Source organism: Manacus candei, unplaced genomic scaffold (assembly GCF_025592945.1).
Source record: "Manacus candei isolate 608988 ecotype Guabito, Panama unplaced genomic scaffold, ASM2559294v1 h1tg000008l, whole genome shotgun sequence".
Lineage (NCBI taxonomy): Eukaryota > Metazoa > Chordata > Aves > Passeriformes > Pipridae > Manacus > Manacus candei.
In genome coordinates, this window is record NW_026138056.1 from 15,521,282 (window position 1) to 15,535,437 (window position 14,156).

Sequence of the window (14,156 nt, forward strand, 5' to 3'; positions counted from 1 at the left end):
CTGGACAGTATCATCTTCCTCAGCCTTCCAACTTCTTGAGCACCTGGGGAAAAGTTCACAGACTCACAGGTGTAGTCCCCCAGCCAAACCTTTCATATACCATTGCTATAGAAGGTGCTGCCACACTGAAAATGCAGAGGCAGAGCTAGGGGCTTGTGCATCTCATCTCACTGCGTGCGCCACCAAATTGCAGCCCACAAACTCTGTACAGTTCCTCGTATAGTTCTGGAGGAGTTCCCCAGCTCCAATGCAGATGGCTTCTGCTGTCCAGAAGGATCAGAACTGCCAATATTAAATAGAAAAAAACCCCATGAGACAGGAAATGCATTTTTACTGTCTTATTTATCAGCATGTAATGTGGCATTTCTTGCTCACGGTCATCAAGATGCAGTGATTCTGTTAGTCATTATTCCAACACTTTAAATCTAGAAAAAAGGAGAAAATTTTAAAATGGAGGAAATTTATACCAAAAAATTGAAATATTAGTTTAACAAGATTAATAGATTTTTCAAACAATTTTACCACTCAACATTTTGCCTCGGAGGTTGTTGTGTAAGGGGCTTGTTAAGTATTTCTGTGTTGTTGCTCCCTTGAAGGTTTACCTCAAGCATAACTGAAGCTTTGGGACACTGGAAAAAGAAGTGTGGGACAGAAGGAAAAAAAGATCATACATAGTCATCCTGTTAGGCAATAGAAATATTTATACCATACTTCCAACAAGAAAATGGGGCTGGTGGAAGGGAAGGTGTGCATCTATTTTTTGTTGATAACAGGAAAAGGAGGAAGTTGCATGTGTTCTTGTACTGAATAAATCCCTCTTACACTGAAAGGCACCGAGGTGGGTAAGGTGATGTTCCCAGTCATTTTTGGCTACAGAGCAACCCATTTACCCCACCTGCCTCAAGCTCTTGTCATCCATCTCTGTCCCTCACCAGCTTCACGGTTTTTCCTAGCCTAGAGCACTAACCCCTCCTGCTGCAAAATTCTGGCAAGAAAATAAAACCCTGACATCCTCAGCACATACAAATGCTCTCAGACTGAACCTTAAAACAGAAAAGCAGAAGGTGCCTGGGAACGAGGAGATGTTCAGTACCCTGTGGTAAATTGGGTACATGCTGTAGTGAGGAGAGAGGAACAGAAATAACACTATTGCCAGGAAGGTGTTTCAAAATATCTCAGTTGGTGCCTTAGTGTGCTCAGTGACTTGCATCCTTGTCATATCTGCTTCTGAACAGAGAGCAGGACCACACAGATCCCCTTCAATGGCCAGCTCTCCAAATCTGGGCATCCAAAGCCAAGTGTTCAACACCATAAATAGGTACCTAAATGACACCAGTTGTACAGATGAGACGGCAGTAATTAAGAGACAATGACATGCCTAAGGACAGTTTTGTGCTTTCAGTAATCAGACAGCTGAGTTTGACTTTTCCTCCGATGTGCATCACTTCAGCTCCTTACAACACAACAAAACATTCAGCTATCCTCAGTAATGCAGCTGGAGGGTTTTCTCACATATGAATTTCCTCTAACATAGACTCATAGAATGGTTTGGGTTGGGTGGAATCTTGAAGATCATCAAGTGCCAACCACCCTACCATGCACAGGAGCACCTTCCACTAGACCAGGTTGCTCAAAGCCCCATCCAAGCTGGCCTCAAGCACTTTCAGGAACGGATCATCCACAACTTCTCTGGGAAACCTGTTCCAATGCCTTACCACCCTCACAGAGAAGAATTTCTTCCTAATATCAAATCTAAACTTACCCTCTTTCAGTTTGAAGCCATTTCCCCTTGTCCTATCACTACATGCCCTTGTCAAAAATCCCTCTCCACCTTTCCTTAGCCCTTTAATTACTGAAGTTGCTCTAAGGTCTCCCCTGAGCTTTCTCTTTTTGAGGCTGAATAACCCCAACTCTCTCAGCCTGTCTTCACAGGAGAGGTGCTCCAGTCATATTTGTGGTCCTCCTTTGGACTCAATCATTCTTTTAGATGGTGAACACATTTTTTGCTGCTCCAAGCAGGATGTGCAGACATCAGCTCGAAAGTGAAACAGGGTTTGTTGTCCAGTGTAGGAAATGGCTCAGCACAGGTTGAAATACTTTCACAGGTCAGAGCTGTCGACAGCATCTGGCACTGCAGATTTGTTTAAACAAAGAAGGGAACACCTTCAGTTTAGGGCTTTGTCCATAAACTTTTGCTGAGTGTTTCTTTGTTTCGGTTTATTGCTCGGCATTTCTTTCTCCTGCGCAGTCTTCCACCCCGTCGAGTGTTCCTACTGCCACAGCGAGAGCATGATGGGGTTTCGCTACCGCTGCCAGCAGTGTCACAATTACCAGCTCTGTCAGGACTGCTTCTGGAGGGGCCATGCCAGCGGTTCCCACAGCAACCAGCACCAAATGAAAGAGTACACGTCATGGGTAAGGGAAGGCTCGTGCCTCACTGCAGACTGCTTTGCCCTCCAGCCATCGGAGAAGCCCCTGGCCGCAGCTCTGGGCAGCTGTCTGGAGCCAGGGAGCCGGGCTGCCAGTTTGGATTAGTGACGCTGTCTGGGAGGCTCCGGTCTTGGGAGCCATCAGGAGAGCGTGGAGGTGGTAATGATCATTTCTGTGTGAGGATCTGGGGCATCTGTGACGGTGTGTGCCGCGGTGAGGGCAGCGCAGGAGGGGCTGGCAGCAGGGCACCAGGCTCATGGCAGCTTCTCCCATTCCCACAGGACTCACGGTAAAATCGTCATTGGCTTGCTCTGTTTGGCTACGTGTAAATGAAATGATGAATACTTGATGCTCATTCATCAATATTTTCAGTTGAGTGGCTGCAGCATATGCGTAGCATTTGGGATGGTCCTGGCACTGTAGATTTGAGTGTGGTCCCAGGCTTAGATCCACAGTGGTGTTTACTATTAGAGACAAACACACTTCAAACTTTTTGTCATTAATCGGAATAACTCAATGTTTTTTCTAAGCTGAAAGAGAAGTATCAACAGCTACATTAACTTTCTCTGAAGGGCATCAGACCTGGGGAGTAAGCTCTCCATGGACTGGAGCAAAGCTCCAACAGAAGCCCTTGGTCACAGAGCGTCACAATCCTTCAGGGTTCAAATCCAGAGACCAGCAGAAAAATCCTAACTAATCTCAAACATAAGAGAAGAATATTGTTTAAAAAATAAAATAAAATAATGCACATAGCAAGAGCTCATGTTTTTACACTACTTAGTATGTATTTTTTAACGGAATTCTGAAGCTTAACACTTCTAAAATGTCTGGTTTTCTGTTGATGGAACATTTCAAGGGTTAAATTTGATGTGGTTTGCTCTGTATGCCAGTCATACAGCCCTGCACTGTATCCCAGCAGACCTGGGTCTGTAATTGTTTTTTGTGGGTCCTAGTTGCTGCTTGTTGCATAGACACAAATGGCTGGAGTTTAGTCTCTGAATAGGAGAGTGCCCACTATGTAGCTCTGACTCTATTCCTAACAGCAATCTGTGCTATAAAATCATTTTTTGCTGTAGCCAGGGAGCTGTAGTTATAGGTAGGAAGTAATTGGAAGACTTAGCATTTCTGCTCAGCAGAAGACAAAAATGTGACTGCATGCCTGGTGGTTTCAAATATTTCCTTGTCAGAAACAAATGTTTTGCTTCAAGTTTGAAATTGCCTTTCTGTAGCATGCATTAGCATTTGTTCAAACCTGGTTAGCATTCTCCATAATGCATTCACATCGAGCTCCACATGCAGATTAAGAGTGTTTATGAGTGCAGTGGAACTCAACTGTACTCAATTCAGAGTGAAATTGCATTTATAATGGAAGAGCCTGAACTTTACATATTTATGTTGGATTTCTGTAATAGAAATATTTCATTATTAAGCTGATTACAGTCATAAATCAATGCAGGATGCGTATGCAAAAATACAATGCTATTCCTGTCAAGTTCCAAAAAGGTTTTTAAATTTCAGCATGTAGAGCTGTGTTTTGGGGGAAGCAGACAGTGTAAGGATCACTACCCCTCTTTTACTGGCAGAGAAGCTGAATCACAGAGGGCTGGGTTGGATTCCCTGAGAATGTCACACAGCCTAAAAGACACCATAGATCTCCAAGCCGTTCCTTAGAAGGGAAGTTGAGTTTGCTCCTCAGAGAGCCGCCAAACAAAATTATAAAGCAGAAAATAATTTGTTGGGGGTTTTTTAGACTTGCTGATGGAATTTCAAGGTGAAAATCATGCTTGCACAGAGCCTCCCCATGTTTTGGTGACTGTGACAGTATGTCAGCCTTTTTTGGCATGCTGTTGCCACAGTGGGGCAATTCCTGCCATGCCCATGTCTCAAATTTCCCAGTCTTCTGTGGCCATGGGAGGTGAAAGAGGAGCTTATAATAGCAGCTAAACAGTACAGGGTACTGGAGGTGCGGAGAGAAATACTAGTGAGCAGAGAGAATATAGCAGCCTTGTGCCTGGCCCACAGCTAGGAAAGAAATGGTGTCCCATACAGTGTATCTATATGGATGGGCATACTCAGATTTGTTCTCCTTGCACTCCCAAGTTGGTGAGGTACAAGCCAGCTCCAGTCCAGGTGACATTAACTGTGCTGCCCTTCATGCAATATTGCCTGAGTGCAGCATTGCAGAAGAGCCATGGCAACTGTCCCTATAGATATACCCCCTGAGCCTACTCTAAAGGCAGTTGGACACAAGAGTAATCTTTCCTCCAAAGGGAACAGTCTTTGCCTTACCAGACTGTCAGGGTGGGAGGGGGGCAATGGGAATGTTAGTCCATAGGTATGTAAGCTGTTGGAGCTTCCTGTTGTTTTGTGCTTCCTATAGCAGAAACAGTATGCACCTTACTTGTCCAGATTACCTCTACCTTCCTTGTTCCTCCCAGAAATCACCTGCTAAGAAGCTAACTAATGCACTTAGCAAGTCTTTAAGCTGTGCTTCCAGCCGTGAACCTTTGCACCCAATGTTCCCTGACCAGCCTGAAAAACCTCTAAACCTGGCTCATATTGTGTAAGTATCTGTGTGCTGTAGACAAAGTAAGCTTTGTTGTAGGAGTTGCTTACACCAAGTGTAGATACTATAGCTTTGAGCAAAACAGGAGGCAGCTGTGGCTTACCCAGCTCAATACATCACAAGTGCAAATTTGCTGATAGGGGTATTTAGGATGAAAATGTTCTTCTGGTGTGACTTCACTTGAAAAGTCAATGGGATATATACATACAATCAAGTACTGGGACATAGTGTTGGTATGTCCCCATTCTCCTCAAGAGATCTCCATTTCAGCACTTCGGGATGTATTGATGCTGAACATTAGTTCTCAACTTCAGTGCATCACAGGTATGTCTTGACATGAGACACCAGAGAAAAGTGAAATTAGACCAGTTTTGTTGAAACCTGTGTCAGAGTTCTCACTGACTTTGGTGGAGCTGTGGCTTCATTCAGGTCTGAGGAGTTGCATGAGTCTGCATAAAAAGTGAGTCTTAAACTTGTCAAGTCACTTGAAAAGAGTCTGTTATTTTTACATTTTTATATTTTGAGAAAGCAAAATTATTTTTTGGTATATACCAAAAATAAAAATAAATCACTACTTTATTTCTGCAGGAGTCAAGAAAATCAAAGCAGAGAGACAATGCATTTGTGCTGGCTGGGGAAATTATTACTTTGGATTTTTTTTTTTTTTTCCAAAGCATGCCTGCCATCTACAGTGGCAGTTGCTCAGATTTTCTTATTTATAAGTTTGATTTGCCTTTACTTACTGGGTCATTAAAAAAAAAAAAGGAGAGAAGAAAACACTATTAAGTTTTCCATAGAATTCAGGAAAATCAAGACATTGGTTGGAAGAAAGGTACAAAGAAATTAACTTGGAAAACTTGTTCTAAAAATACTGTCTTTAAAGGATTTCTCTTATTCTGGTATATTTCTCAAGAAAATATCTTTCTTAACCATCTTCCTGGGGTCCTGACTGAAGCATTTCAGGCAGCAGCTATTATAATTGTATTTGCATACTGATATATATGTTACTGGCAGATGGAACTATTCCAGTCTGTAATTATTATGCATATTTACTTTTGTCTGGACTGAATATTTGTATGTGGCATCTTTAAGGGCAAGTGCACACCAGCCATTGTGGGCTGTGCAACACCTGGAAAGTTTACCTAACCTGCCTGACATTTTAAGGATAAATCATGATGATGGACCTCCTCATGTGGTTATAGCAGAACTTTTTCAAGGTGTAAGAGAGTGTTCTGGTTTAAGAGACAAGGTGCTGCCTCTGACATATACATAGTGCCAAATCCCTCTTATGCTCTAATGTCAGTTAAAATCCTTGCACCTCTTTATGGAGGAGTAATGAAAGGATGTTGTTCTTTGGAAGAAATGATCCAGAGTTGGATCTGCTGAGCTACTGCACTGCTGTGCGTGGTGTAAAAGCCTGGCTCCACTGGCAAGTCAGTGATAATTTCACAGGGCAGATTTTGGCTGTCCTTAAGGGAAATGGGAAGAGGCAGGGAGCTTGAAACTGAAAGAGAAGCCTCTGTTCCCTGTTGGCTGGAAGCCCTGGAAGGCCTGGGGTTATGTGAGATAACGGGTGGCAAAAACTGGGCTACTGTGAATTGATTAAATGCATTTAGGCAAGGCAAGGGGAAGGTACCATAATTGAGTAGGAACCGATCCAAATCTCTGCTGTGAAATTAACACCTTACCTTATTCCTAACTATACGGACATAATTTAGAGTGATTGGATGTGAGAACAAACCACCATCTATTTTGTTTTATGACAGAGTTTCTCTTTATTCATAGATTGATGGTAATATAACTTGGCAATATATATTGGCTATAATGATGCATGAGTGAAAAACCTGTAAGTTGTGGAGGTAGCTTGGTCTACGGCATAATTCACACAAATTAACTGAGGGGAGAGATATGCTACAGAACCTCATTGAGAATATCTTCTCGCTGATGTGATTTTTATTTTTAAACATAATGGAAGTTGAGAGAAACAGCTCTGGGCAGGAATCCAGGCAAAAAAAGGTTTTATATGTGCATTAAATGGAAGAATTTTGGCAACAAAACAGTATCCTTTTCTTAGCTTCTAGCTTAAATGGGGACAAGTGCTCCCATACAGACTTTTCTTTTGATCATTCTTCCACTTTAGAGTGGCACCACACAGAAAGACTGCATGGTTTGGTTTCTTTTGCTGGTGCCCCACAGAATTTTCAATTAAGCAAGAAACACATCTAAGGCCTCGTCTAGAGAAGTAATTGTAGTTAACAAGGTGTCATAACCCTGATGGTAGAAATCCCCCCACTGATGGAGGGGTCATTTTTTCTTTCTGTCCATGAGATTAGCAACAAAAAAAGAAACTCCAGACTGCAGAGATGACAGACTAACTGGCATGGCCAGTGGATCATGAAGGTATTTTTCTGCACTGGCCTGAATTCTTAAGTCTGTGAGAGCATTATTTTTGACATCAGTGTGAACAGGTTAGACCAGCCTAGAGCCTGGGGCACTTTGGAAAATTCCTCTTATTTAATTTGCTTTATTACTGTGGATATGTGTTGTGCCATAGCATACTTTTATTACATAGCATGTTTCAATAGCATTAAGTGTTTTCCATCTCCTTGAGGAAAGTTAATTATCATCAGCTCAGTTTTATTAGAAAGCTTAATCACTCACTTCTACAAGTTTAGAAATAATAATTTATAGTCCAGTAGCTGAGTTTTCCTTTACCATGAAGTCTCCTATTCTTGTCTTACCACATCACACAACTGCATGTGTTTGAACATCCATTTAATATTCAAGCCTAACCTGAGGAATGTGACAGTGGGCATCAACCTTTAAAAAACTTGCCTTGGGAAAACCCAGATTAGTTTAATATATTTTTCTTCATATAAGAATTTACAAACTAAGGCTAATCACAAAATCTTAGCAAAGCCTTGGAGTTTCTAGACATTTGTACATAAAAGAAACTCTGCATATGTAAACAGATTAATGACCTTTTATGTATAGAGGCTCTCATGCTTTTGCAGAATCAGGGTCATAAGAATGGAGTATGTCCAATGTACTACTTAGACCATAAATGTATTAAACTGGCAATTTAATTAATGATCTCTTTTCCATTTTATTCTGGCTGCAAAAGAGATACTTGGTGAGTATTTTTCTTCTTTAGTACACTTATTGGAGAAAAAGCTTGGAAAAAAATGCAATAATCTCAATATTACCAGTCCTTAACTTTTATTAGAGTCCAGGGTCAAATATATAGTTATCCTTGAACAGAGACATTGAAAGGGAAGGGCTCTTTTGGAGGTTAGAAACTTTCTGACCCACCCCTTTCTTGAGTTAAAGCTTAGAGAAGGCATTAACCTGAATTGTGTTTGTGGTGATCTGCTGAAGTCTATGGGTGCCCCCTGCCCACTCCTACTCAGTCAGCAGAGGTGCACTGGGTGCAAGGCAAAGCAGAGTCCAAGCTCTGCCAAGGGAACACTCCTCCTGCCTCCCTTTCTGGGGCAGTGTTGAGAATCAGCCTCTTCTCCCTTCTCCTGTGCTATTTAGGACTCCACAGCCACTCTGCAGAGTTGGACCCATCTTTCAGAAACACCAGCTTATGCCCAATTAGTTTTTGAATGTGTTCACTGTTCAGTAACTGAATTGGGAAGAGGGAAAATGTAGTAGTCGCATGCAGTTGGTGTGAACTATTTCACCTTCATCAATTACCAGTTTACAATTCCCAGGCAACAAAATACCAGTTGTTTTCCCATTAAATAAAATTAAGTTCTTAATAATCTCCCAAAGTATATTTCCAAAGCTCTATATTTCAAGATTCATCCTATAATCAGCTTTCCAGGGGATTGTCTCTGATCATGGCCTCAACCGAGCTGTTCCTAGCTCTGATGGAATCCATAAAAAATAATATTAAACACTTCTCCATAAGTACCTGCAGGACAAAGGGCTGCTTCTGAAATTGTGACTGACCAGAGCTGGAGGTTTTCATGTGGTTCTGCAGATGCAGTGTTAGGCTAAAACTATACTTTCATATAAATAAATAACATGGCAAATCCTAACTCTTTCTAGTCACAGTTTTAAATGTTTTAAAATCAATGTGGCATTATTATGCTGCAAAATTCATTTAGATTCATCAAACGCCATATTTATGCTTGTTTTCTAACAAGTTACAAAACGAGATATATAGTAATAATTCACTTCTGTGCAGTACTGGCTTTCTTACAAATGCTTTGGATGATTGGTTGTCTTGCACAATTGGAACTCAGTGAATATTTTGCAGATAGCTACTATATTTTGATTTGCATATCTGCAGAATTCAGAAAGCAAGATAGATCTTTCATAGAGCTTAAAGGGGATATTAGCCAACTTGAAATCTAGGCAATTTGAAGTGTGAATTACATGTGGCTTCAGGTTCTGCTCATATCTGATTGAAAACCCTGTGATTTTAATAACATATTTTGTAGTTGCTCCAGAGCATCTAGATCTTTTGCCCAGTGTTGCATAAGAAGTCTATTTGGAAGGGGAACTTTCTCCATAATGGATAGAGAAGGAAAAATTATCCACAGATTATTTTTTAAGAGTAGACAATAAAAGAAAGCAGAGGAAATATTCCTTCTCATTTCATTTTATAAAATCGGGAAATAAAGAATGTAATGATAAAACCATCATTATTAATGGGTCCTCCTAAACTAGATACTTATTCTACATTTTGGCTTGGGGATTTGATATACCAGCTAAAAAGCTTTGCTGTTGGATCAGTTTAGTTCTACATGTATTTTATGGGACGCTGAGGGCTGTGGGTATACTGTGGCCACTAGGTGGATGTGGTAGCATGGAGCTTAGCACCAGGGATAGCCTCATGAAAAGATGTGTCATTTACTGGCACTTACCCCCTGCAGACCTCCACGCTGCCACAGTAAACTGACCACCAGTGCTCATCCTGGCTGGTGGAAAGCAGTGACTGCACCATGTCTTTGGGAAGGAACAGTGGCGTAGTGGTTATTCTGCCAAGGCAGGGGAAAAAAAGTCAAGCAAGTTGGTCAAAACTCACCTCAGAACACACAAAAGCATAAAAGTATTATTTCCCTCCAGGCCTAAGTATCAGTGTGTTTTTATTAACTTCTGCTTAAAAACATAGCATCTATAATTTGGAACTATTGCTACATAAAGCAGAAGATGCCAGTAGTAATGTTACTTTAAACAAGAAGCTCATTCTATTCTCCATTAATACTGTTGCTGATGGAGGGGTTTTTGGTGCAAAATTAATGCAACTGGATATTTTGCCTCCTAGGCCTCCCCGACCTGTAACCAGCATGAACGACACACTCTTCTCCCATTCTGTTCCCTCGGGAAGTCCCTTTGCAAACAGAAGGTGAGTTCTTATCCTTATTTATGTTAAACAACTATATTATAGTAGTGGAGGTTTTGATTTTCAACTCCCTCACAGGAAAAACAAAACCAAAAAACGACTCACAAAGTAAAATTAAGAGACATGAGCAGAGAAATGCCCTGGTTATTTTGGACTGATACCCAGACATTTGGATGGAGAGCTGGAGTTAAGGCTTCCCAAGCTCCTCACCACAGATCACCCTCATTTGAACCATTATGATGCACTAAAATGTGCTCACATGCAACCTAGACATGTCACAAGGACTGAAAACAGGCTATTGGTAAGAAACCATTTTGTAGCAACACTATGGGAATAGGAACTGGGACATGCCATTGCCTACTGGGAATGCCTGCATTATACTGCAAGATAGGGTATGAACAAGGAGAAAATGTGTTCGTACTTACAAGTTATAGCAAGACATCCTTACTCCTGTTAAACCACTCTGATATTCATTAGAGGCTACAAGAGAGAAGGAGTAGTCTTGGAATATGGACACCGACCCTTCAGTAAACAAATCAGGGAAGAATCACCAGAAACATTAATCCCAAAGAGTAGGTGATTGCAGCTGTCTGTGTACATTTTGACTCAGTATTTTGGCTCATACAACCAAAATATGTATGTAGCGTTTGCTAGCTGTCTGACCCGTATGTAAGCCTACCAATGCACAAGGTGGCAGAAAAATAACTTCCTGCTGCATTGGGGAAGATGAGCAATATGTCTTCTTATTATTGGCATTTTATTGCTCGATTCCTGCTGTATGTGTCAGTGCTTCAGCATTCCCAAATGACTAAGCACAATCCCTGGGTATGCATAGCTGCATATTGTAACATCAAGACCAAAACCAAACCTGCAGTGTACACTGCAAAGTCAAAGTAAAGATGGTTTACTACTACTTCAATTTACAAATTTTTTTGCCAGGACCTGTTAACTCTCAACGTTAACTTAATGCAAGTAGCTGCTGGGTGTGACTGAGATCCTTTTTGAAAACCAGTCCCAAAGCAGCCTCCAAGGCCAGGATCTACTGCCTGTACAGTGAGACTGCAAATGCAAAGTAATTTCTGTTGTTATCATATATGGGGGTTTATGTGCAAGGCAGGATAATGTATTTGTGGCCTTTCCAGGAGAGGTCATTAAGAGCAGTGCTCTTTAAGAGTGTAGTCATTGCTTCTGTTTATCCCCAAGAAGTCCCTGTGCTTGTTCAACCTGCAGTTACCTGCAGTAATAATCATAGCACTTTCTACTGTGCTGCTTGTTTTTCTCTACATGTAAAAAATATCTGATTATTTTACTTTTGTCTTCAGTAAATGACTGTCTTTTGCTATCAGGATTAGATGTACATGCTTCCTGAGCTATTAGAATTCCTTTTCTGCTAGGAAAAACTTCTTGATGAGAATCCCCTGAAGGCAGGAGATAATAACCAACCCCCTCAATCATAGGTACCCAGACTTCCCATATAGGTGGATAGTGTGATATCCTTATACAGTTAAGAGTTTCCATGGTGCAACAGTCATTCTAACTCTTTTAGAGTTAGCTGTACCCTGATATGTAAAATAATTACATTGCTTGTATATTAAAAGTTTTGTAACTTTTGTTTCATTGACCTAGCAGGATTTTAGGTGTTTGACAGCTTATGCTCAGCATTTTTATTTTCACCTCTTATAAATTTAATTTGCTTGTTTTTATTGGAAAGAAAAAGCACCCTACAAATAGTCAATATTCTTTCTAAATAAATGGCATTTATTGTTACAAACCCACTCTGAACACCCTGCTCTCTCTGTATACTTATTGAGTTATTAACAAGGTTTCATTGTTTGAATCATTCAGGTTACTTGGGGGTATAAATGCAGCCAGTCCTGTGGCTGATGAGCATTCTCTTATAAAGCTGTATGTAAATCAGCTTCACAACAATTCACGGTCAGTATGAGAGCACTAACCTACTAATCGCAGTAGTTCTGTAGCTCATGCACTAAATCATTAGTGATTCTGCTAAACTACTCAAGATATTCTTTAAGGATGGGCTAGAGGGTTTCTGTGGCTCTAATTAGTCTTTTGAATAGACTTCCTGCTGGCTGTGGGCTTTGCCAACTTCTCTTGCTTCTGCGCAGCACAAGTCTTTCATTTTGCCCTTTCACGTAGGATTAATATTAATGTGTCTAGTGGAAGCTGGAAACGTTGCTTTTGAAAACTGAAAAAACTACACCTTTATGCTTTCATCATCAGTGTATGACTTGCCTGTTGTATTCTTGACCAAGGAACGAAAGAGGCTTGCACAAAAGCCTGAAAATGACTCCAGGTCTCACAGCCAGCCTCCTCTTCCACAGCTTTCACTGCTGGTGGTTACTATTCTGCAGTTACTGCTGCTTGCCAACAACCCTCCCCGGATAGCTTTGCTTTGCTTTTCAAAATGACTACAGGAAAGGCAGATCTAAGTCTTGCTGAAGCTAATGAAAACTTCCCATTTATGTAGTGAGCATTGGATTTGGACCCATGCCTCTGGTTGCTGCACCCTTTTTCCAGTATTCCCTGGCATCTCAGTGACTTAAAGGAAGATCCTATTTCATTCCACATAAAAGAAATATGCAGTTGGATAAGAACAGTTTCCCTATGTTTTTTACTGTGGAGTGCAATATACTTTCTTTTTTTTTTCTTTTTTTTTTTATTAATCCATGAGCATTAGCTATAATTCAGTAAGAATTATAGAGACCAAGGTACTTTTCTGCTAAATGCCAAGGTCTTCAATCTGTGTTAGATTAATAACAGTATCTTCATTCATTCTTTTAGGTTTTACTGTTATTATTGCCCTGGGAAAATCAGGCCTCGTTAGTGGAAGCTCATCCTCTTGTACATCAGAAAAACAGACTTTGACAGCTCTGTTTGCAGTTGTGCTTATTTTATATTAAATACTCCATCATTCATATTATAATAAAAATTATACAAACTCAGGGTAAAATTTCTAGCTGGATGTAATCAATGTTAAAAGCTCTGCTGGCTGTGTTTTCACTGCAGATAACTTATGGTTACTTTAATTTGCATTGCAATCTAGTCCAGAGGTTTCAGATAGCTTTAAATAAAGTTTTTATGTAATTAGAATGTTTATTCAAAGGAGAATTGGCAGTGAATGTCATTCATACCATTCCCATGGTATATATTTCATTTATTTTATTTATATCATGTTCATATAAGAACATAGCCATTCCCACCAGTTTCTCCCTGTAGTAGCAAATGCTAGATTCAGCACACCAGTTCATTCTGCTGCTGAAAATGGACAGCATCCCATAAGTTCAGTACAATATCATCTTAATTTCTGGATTCGTGGGGTAAAAATTATTCCAAAGTTCAAAGGAAGTGGGATTCAGGCTTTCCATAAAATGCTTCTTAGTTCCTTCAAGACACTTTAGAATCAAAGTCCACTTAAAATTTCTGTGCTTATTTGCTTTGAGCCACCAAGTCTGTAAGAGAGCTTTAATGAGGAGGTTGGCTTAACAATTACAAGCACTTTCTTCTAAATATATACAGTGTGGAAGTTGGTATCAACAGTATGCTCTGTACAGCTCAAGAACAACTTTAGAGCACTTATGTTAGAAAAGAAGAAACAAAAAAAGTCTGTAATCTTCTCCCAAATACCAAATCATGGTCATTTGCTGTGATGACAGCTAACATGATTAAAACCACAAGGCCTGTACTTGTTTTACTGTAGCTAATAATCAGGAGGTTTTCTGTCATTTATTTTTCTGATTTCCGATTGCCTAGAGGGCAGCAGAACAAGGGAATGTTGCTGCAGAG

General features: G+C 40.5%; 1 protein-coding gene across 29 annotated transcripts in view; it reads left to right on the top strand.

Moving 5' to 3' along the window:
- DTNA (dystrobrevin alpha) overlaps positions 1 to 14,156 on the top strand; it is a 234,169-nt gene that overhangs the window by 177,596 nt on the left and 42,417 nt on the right. For 20 of the 29 annotated variants that reach the window (XM_051769722.1, XM_051769820.1, XM_051769807.1 and 17 more), the window contains 4 exons: positions 2,249 to 2,415; positions 4,869 to 4,993; positions 10,275 to 10,355; positions 12,198 to 12,287. In XM_051769722.1, the coding sequence (XP_051625682.1) occupies positions 2,249 to 2,415; positions 4,869 to 4,993; positions 10,275 to 10,355; positions 12,198 to 12,287 (463 nt within the window). The other 9 variants (XM_051769787.1, XM_051769778.1, XM_051769837.1 and 6 more) reach the window with 2 other exon arrangements.